Source organism: Propithecus coquereli, unplaced genomic scaffold (assembly GCF_000956105.1).
Source record: "Propithecus coquereli isolate 6110/MARCELLA unplaced genomic scaffold, Pcoq_1.0 Scaffold117, whole genome shotgun sequence".
NCBI lineage: Eukaryota > Metazoa > Chordata > Mammalia > Primates > Indriidae > Propithecus > Propithecus coquereli.
This window is the reverse complement of record NW_012135747.1, coordinates 2,158,208-2,165,428: the sequence shown is the minus strand read 5'-3', so window position 1 is coordinate 2,165,428 and position 7,221 is coordinate 2,158,208. Positions and strand designations below refer to the sequence as shown.

The window sequence follows — 7,221 nt, the reverse complement described above, 5'->3', positions numbered from 1 at the left end:
GATAAAATTAAGGTGTGGAAATATGAAGCATGTAGTATTAACATTTCATAATCTCTGACAAATTTACAAGTCCAAGTAATCAAGTGTCCATTTTTCCTTCACTGAACAAAATCCCAGAGTCCCCAAGGACTCAGTATTCTAGTTCCGATCGAGGATAGCTAGGCGTGAAGCCTGACACTGAATCTTAAACAACTTAAAATGCAAACAGTCACAACTGCTATGACCAAGCTGGCTGGTGGAAAATGCCCACATACGACATTTCTTCAGATCTGCACCGTGGTCCGATTCCCACTTGGGGGGCGGAGCAAAACCACTTAATGTCTTATAATCCGTGGCAATTCTCATTTTTCTTAACACTGCGCACCACAATCCATAATGTGCGATGCGACAGCCACACAAAGGGCGGCTCTGCAGCTGCTGGCTGACAGGTCTGCGCTGGGCATCGGCGGTTCCCACGCCGAGGGGCGTTTACACCCCGGCCACGCCCCGACTAGGCTCTCGGACCTGTCCCGCCGGGACGCGACCCCCAAACCCGGCCGCAGGTGCGCGGGGAGTCCGGGAAAAGGGCCAGTCCTTACGTCTTGCGGGGCCTAGAGCCCCTTCCCTGCCTTTCTTGCTCCCCCGCCCTGCAGCAAGGCTGCCTACAGGCCTCGGGGCCCGCCCAGGATCCCCGCAGAGCGCTCACCCAAGGTCTTGCGCGTCATCACTCCCCCTCTTCCACCCCCGGCGTCGGGCACCCAGGCCAAAACCTGAGACACGTCTTCCCTCCGCCACCCCCAAACTTGAAAAGTCATCGGCCGTCCCCGACTGTTCCCCGACCCCGGAGCGACACCCTGGCAGGCCCTGTCCCTGCTCCCTGGAAGCCGTCAGACCTTCGGGCCTGGGCTACTAGGCCCCAGAACTGAGGCGGGGGCGGGAGGGAACGAGGGGGGCGCGTTGCCATGACGACCCCAGGAGCCCCCGAGTCCCAGGCTGTCCCCGCCCATCCCAGGTTCGGCCCGTTCCGACTGGCGGTCTCAGTGCCCCACCCCCAACCGCAGTCCCCCTCCCCTGGCCGCGGCCTTCGGCCTAGGGCGGAAGGCCAGGCGTCCGCTCTCTGCCCGCTCCCCTTACCCATGGCGGCGGCGGCGGCGGCGGCTCGGTCTCGGGCGGGGGCTCTCTTGGCCCGGCCAGCAGCTCCCTCCAAGAGCTCCGCGGCCGCCACCGCATCTGCAGCCAGGCCCGCTGCGACCCACAGCGCCCCCGGCGGCGGGAGGACTCCCGGGCGGCCCCAGCGGGGATCCGCGCCCGGGGTAAAGCGGGAGCCCGCGGAGCTTTGCCGCAGGCAGGGGCGAAAACACGCCCTCGCTGAGCCTCTTCACCTCCGCGGGGACCGGGAGGAGAAGGAAAAGGAGCGTGAAGGAGACCTCGGTGTGAGGAGCCGGAGGCTGGACGCTTGCTCGGGTCCCGGGTCTCTCGGCCTAGGGGCTTCGCCAGAGCGCGAAGGCCGGATTTCCAAGGGGCCGCGAGCCACGTGCAAACGTTTCCATCCCGAGGCCGGCCGGGTTTAATGGAACGTGCGTGACCGCTTCCCTTTTATCTGCACAGTCTCGTAGGGAACCAGAAGAATTTAGTAAATATGAAAGAAAAAAAACAGGCACGGCTGGTCCGATGGTAGTGGGTTATCAGAACTTATTAACGTGTCACTAAAGTTGGTATACAACCCCCACTGCTAAATTTGACTGGCTTTTAAAAAACTAAAAAAAAAATTGTTAGAAAGGCACAAATCCACTAAAACTTTACTTTTTAATTTTTTTTATTCCGCTTATGATATAAGCTAAAACTATTTACACAGCCCCAAATCACGACGCTTAAACCAGTGAATACATTGGTTTATAAAAAGCAACGAGCAATAGTCTCATTAATCAAGAAAAAGAGAAAGCGTTTTCTCATTTCGAGAAGGGGGAAAAAACCCTCACAGATAGCACTAGGTTTAAGTTACATCAGTTTGGGAAAAGTAAGCTATCACCTAGTTACATCTGCAGCTATTGAGACTAGCTGAGCTAAAAGTAGACCCAGATATTTTGTGAAAACAGGGCAGTGTGTTTCTCTTCATCGCTTTGACCAGTATAAAGTTCTGTTTACTTCTTTTGGTTTTAAATTTTCTTTATTCTGACATTATCACACATGTGCACAGAGGTAAGTAAAACTCAAGTTGCGATAAGGGGGTGGAGGAGGAGGGGATGGGCGAAAACCTACCGGGCACACTTACAACCCTAACTGAAGCATAACGGAAGCGATCCATGTAACGAAAAACACTTGTCCCCCGTAATATTTTGAAATAAAAGAATACCAAAAAACATACATGGATAAAAACGTATAAAACAGGGTGGGCACGGTGGTTCACGCCTGTAATCCCAGTACTTTGGGAGGCCTAGACGGGATGATCGCTTGAGCCCAGGAGTTCGAGGTTACGGTGAGCTGTGATCTGGCCACTGCACTCCAGCCTGGGCGACTGAGCAAGACTGTCTCTTAAAACTCCCCCGCAAATACCCGTAGGCTCCAGTCACAATCTCTCCCAGAGGTAAATACTATTCTGACTTTTATGAGAACCGTTTCCTTGTTTTTCTGATTATCACCATCTCAGTTACGTGCCCCTAAACAATGTAGGTTCTCTTTGCCTGTTATAAACTCACAAATGGAATAACGCTGGACAAGCTTTATTTCTTTTGATCATTGTTGTATGTCTGAGTTTTATCCAAGTCCATGACGAGTTTCCAGTTTGGAGTGTTTCCAGGTTGTACATACATCCTGCAGTACATATGCAAGAGTCTATGGTCATATAATTAAGAATAGAATTACTACTTGGAAATCAGGTTTGCCTTTCTTTAAATTTACTAGATAATGCCAAACTGTTTTCAAAACTTCTCAAAATTTACACTCCTACCAGCATAGTTTTTCCATTGTTCTATGTCGATTCTAATGCCTGGAATTGTGAGAATTTTTTCATTTTTTGCCAGTCTCGTGGGTATGTGTTTGTATGGTGGGCTTATTTTGTATTTCCCTTATTACTGATAACATTGAGTACCTTCTCCTATGTTTACTATTTGGAGTTCCTGTTCTGCAAAGAATCTGTTCAAGTAGTCTTTAGCCTATTTTTTTCTTTTCTTTTTTTTGAGACAGAGTCTTGTTCTGTGGCCCTAGCTAGAGTGCAGTGGCATCATCATAGCCCACTACAACCTCAAACTCCTGGGCTCAAGTGATCCTTCTGCCTCAGCTTCCCAAGTAGCTGGGACTACAGGTGCATGCCATGATGCCCGTTTAGCCTATTTTTCTACTGACCTTTTTGGGGGGTTTGTATGAGTTACTCAATATTCTACATACTAGTTTGATGTCAGTTATGTGTTGCCAGTATCTTCTGGCTTGTCTCTTTATGGTGACCTTTGACAAATACAAGTTCTCAATTTACTTGTAGTTGGATTTATGGTTTATACTTTACCTAAGTTCATGAAGATACTCTCTTTAGGAGTTACATAGTTTTGCCTTTTGTATTTAGGTCTGTTCTTACACTCAGACTTGATTTTTGTGAGTGTTGTGAGATGGGGTCAAATTTAACTTTTGCCATATGTATAGTCAACTGTCCCATTATCCTTTCACCATTGATCTTCCGTTCTCCATCTTGTATCGATGAACATTTTTTTTTTTTTTTTAAACAGAGTCTCCCTCTGTTGCCTGGGCTAGAGTGCCGTGGTGTCAGCCTAGCTCACAGCAACCTCAAACTCCTGGGCTCAAGCCATCATCCTGCCTCAGCCTCTCCAGTAGCTGGTACTACAGGCACGCACCATGACACCCGGATAATTTTTCTACTATGAGTAGAGACAGGGTCTTACTCTTGGCTCAGGCTGGTCTTGAACTCCTGAACTCAAGCGATCCTCCTGCCTTGGCCTCCCAGAGTGCTAGGATTACAGGCATGAGCCACTGCATCTGGCCTGATGAACATATATTAACATGAGCAGGTCAGTTACTAGACGTAAGTCCCTTTGATTTTCAAAAACACCTCATGAAGAAAGCATTATCCCTATTTTACAGATGAAGAAACTAACCTCAGAAAGGCTGAGTGTCATAGTTCATACCTATTAATCCTAGCACTTTTGGAGGCTCAGTTAGGAGGATGGCTTGAGGCCAGCTCAAGGCTGCAGTGAGCTATGATGGTGCCACTGCATTCCAACCTGGGCAACAGAGTGAGACCCCATCTCTAAAAAACAAAAATATAAAAAAACAAAAAACAAACCCTTAGAAAAGGCCAGGTACAGTGGCTCACACCTGTAATCCTAACACTTTGGGAGGCTAAGGCGGGAGCATCGCTTAAGGCCAGGAGTTCCAGAAAAGTTTAAGTAACCTACCCAAAGTCACAGAACCAGAATTTGAACCAGTGTAAAAGGAGCCACCCTCCAGCCTGGGTGACAGAGCAAGACCTTGTATCAAAAAAAAAAAAAAAGTAGCCTCCATTTTCATAATTTCACAATGTATCTGAGGGTTTTACAGTGTTTCAAGGAGTCAAAAACTCACAAGTCTAACCTGTTCTCACTGTTATCTTTTTTTTTCTATCCAAAAGCCTTTGGAATCTGTTATCTTGCTATTAAATGTTGAAATACGACTGACTTGCCCATTTTTCTCCTCATCAAAATGATGAGTAAAAAAGGAGGGATTTGAATTCTAAGCGCATCTGGAAAAGTTAAGAAAATTAAGTACATATTTAATTATTTCATAGAACTATGAGAACAATGGAAAAAAGCTTTACTTTCTAGGTTGCTTTTCCCTCAAAGACTTTATTGGTAACAATTATGAAAGAAGTTTAATTCAGCAACAGACCATCCTTATGTAAAAAAACATTTCCCCCTTTGAGGCAGATATTCTTAAACTCCAAAATACACATTTGCTGAATACTCTAGCCCCCTTGTGTTGAACAGAATTGGAATTTAGTGTATGTGTTTAAGCTACACTCAATAGGGTTGAAGTAGACAGTATTAACCTATTCTGAGCCCTTATTCTGCTAAAGCTAAAAATTTAGACTTTTAAACTTACAAACATAATTATGTAACAAAAATACTATTTTCTAAAAGCTGAAGTACAGGGGGTAAAATTAAATGATGTCTGGAATTTGCTTTAAAATATCTCAGCAAAGAAAAAAAGAAAAGATGTTGAAAACAATTGCAGGAAACTCTCATAAGTATTGAATAAGAGTGATGGGGATATGGGAGTTCAGTGTACTATTCTACTTTTGTCTGTTTGAAACGTTTTATAATTTTGTTCTTTTAGAGATGGGGTTGTGGTAATTTTTGTTTTTTAAACAGTCTAGATCATAATATACTGAACAACCAGTAATTACTAAAAGATAAGATTACAAAGAAATCTTTTTTTTTTTTTTTGGATAGAGTCTTGCTCTCTGGGTAGAGTGTAGAGTGTAGTGGCAACATTGTAGCTCAGTGTAACCTCAAACTCCTGGACTCAAGCAGTCCTCTTGCCTCAGCCTCCTGAGTAGCTGGGACTATAGGCATGAGCCACCATGCCCGGCTAATTTTTCTCTTTTTAGTAGAGACGGGGTCTCACTCTTGCTCAGGATGGTCTTGAACCCCTGAGCTCAAGCAATTCTCCCACCTTGGCCTCCCAGAGTGCTAGGATTACAGGCATGAGCCACCACGCCTGGCCTAGAAATTTCATTTTCTAAAATGTATAGTGTTTGAAATTCTCACTAAAATCTTGTACTGCTCTGTAAACAGAAGGAAAAAATATGTTTTAAAGAAAGACATGCCAAGACTTTTAAGCTCAGAGGAGATGGTGTCATTTACAGAAAAGGAATCAGAGGAGAAACACTTTAGATGAATTTCTTTGTGCTGAGTCTGAAGTGCTCACAGAATATTCTGAAAGCATGAGCTAGAAGGCAGTTATGTAAGTAGAACGTGGAAGACAGACAAGGTGGAGTACAGGTTTCATAAATAGCTTTGTAGGTGATAGTTGAAGCCAGTGACTGTCCAAGGAAAGAAGAGGACCAAAGCGGACTTAGGGCTCTGGGGAAAACCTGCCTTTGGAGAACGAGGTATGAGGAGAAATGAAAGGAATCAGAGGCAGCAGCAAGAGGGAGAGGTCAGGAGGCAGGAACTCTGAACTGATTCAGGAATGGGGCCACTGGAATGGCTACATCCTGGCTTTGCACTTCTGCAAGGAAAGCCTTGTCTCCGCTAATGGTAGTTTGATCTGGAACTGCACAAAGTGAGTTTCCGATAATGTTAGTAATTGGAAGCCTCCGCTGTTCTTAGTCCTTAACATGGATCTCCTATTTGTGCTTCACTATTAGCTCCTTGAAGGCCTGATCTGGGTTTAACCTGCAACTCACCCCAAGCCTCCAATTCACAGCACCTTATATAATACACAGAAGATATATCCTAACTTTTTAAAATAATTAAATGGCTAGAATCTTGTGACCAAGACAGATCCAAAAATGACAGGCAAGATGGAACTCCTCCCCAGGCTCTTCTATGGAGCTTTACTCGTCAGGCCATACAAACCTGGAATGAAGCAACCACTGACTAAACCAAAAGAACTTTCTTATTCATTTCATTCCCAGGAACTGAAATTTCTATCTTAGATTCCTTCCTGATTTATAACCTCTTGATATCTAACCAATATTTAAGTCCTATCACAGCAGCCTTTCCAGTTTTTCCTGTCTGATCTATAATCTCTCCATGATCAAGCCCATCCTATGTGTCCTCCTATCAACACTCCTTGGTTTCAGCTCTAGAGCATGATCCATATTTCACTTATCACTACTAGAAAAAAATGCTGGACAACCCTGAACTTAATTATTTAATATTAATAACTGACACGGTAAGATCCATCAGTACAAAACAATTTATTAAATAAACATTTTAAGTAATAATTGTTAAAAAACAATGAGGTAGAAGCAAAAATTTTAACATATTTAACATCCATTAAAAAAAAAAAGTCCTCCAGAGGAATGGAAGATTCCCACCACTACAACCCAGCCCCAAAGATGGATACACTGAGGTTAAAATCTGTCACCGTAGAAATAATCACCAGGGCAATTCTGTTTTACGAAACATCTTTCCACAAAAAGGGAAAATTGAGTAATGCCCCCAAACATAGGGGCATACAAATATAAGTGAAAATAAGGACATGCCTTTTTAACTTGTTGTCAATTCAGAAAACAAAATTTCTTCTCAA

The 7,221-nt window shown here is 44.6% G+C and overlaps 2 protein-coding genes across 2 annotated transcripts in view; both read right to left on the bottom strand.

Moving 5' to 3' along the window:
* The window catches only part of RUFY2 (RUN and FYVE domain containing 2), a 46,826-nt gene extending 46,032 nt beyond the window's left edge, over nucleotides 1-794 (bottom strand). The window contains exon 1 of the mRNA XM_012658545.1: nucleotides 646-794. Within this exon, the coding sequence (XP_012513999.1) occupies nucleotides 646-794 (149 nt within the window). The remainder of the gene's footprint in view (nucleotides 1-645) is intronic.
* A 1,939-nt stretch (nucleotides 795-2,733) lies between these two features.
* Nucleotides 2,734-7,221, bottom strand: part of DNA2 (DNA replication helicase/nuclease 2) — an 88,610-nt gene continuing 84,122 nt past the window's right edge. Inside the window, 1 exon segment of the mRNA XM_012658529.1 lies at nucleotides 2,734-2,790. Within this exon segment, the coding sequence (XP_012513983.1) occupies nucleotides 2,734-2,790 (57 nt within the window).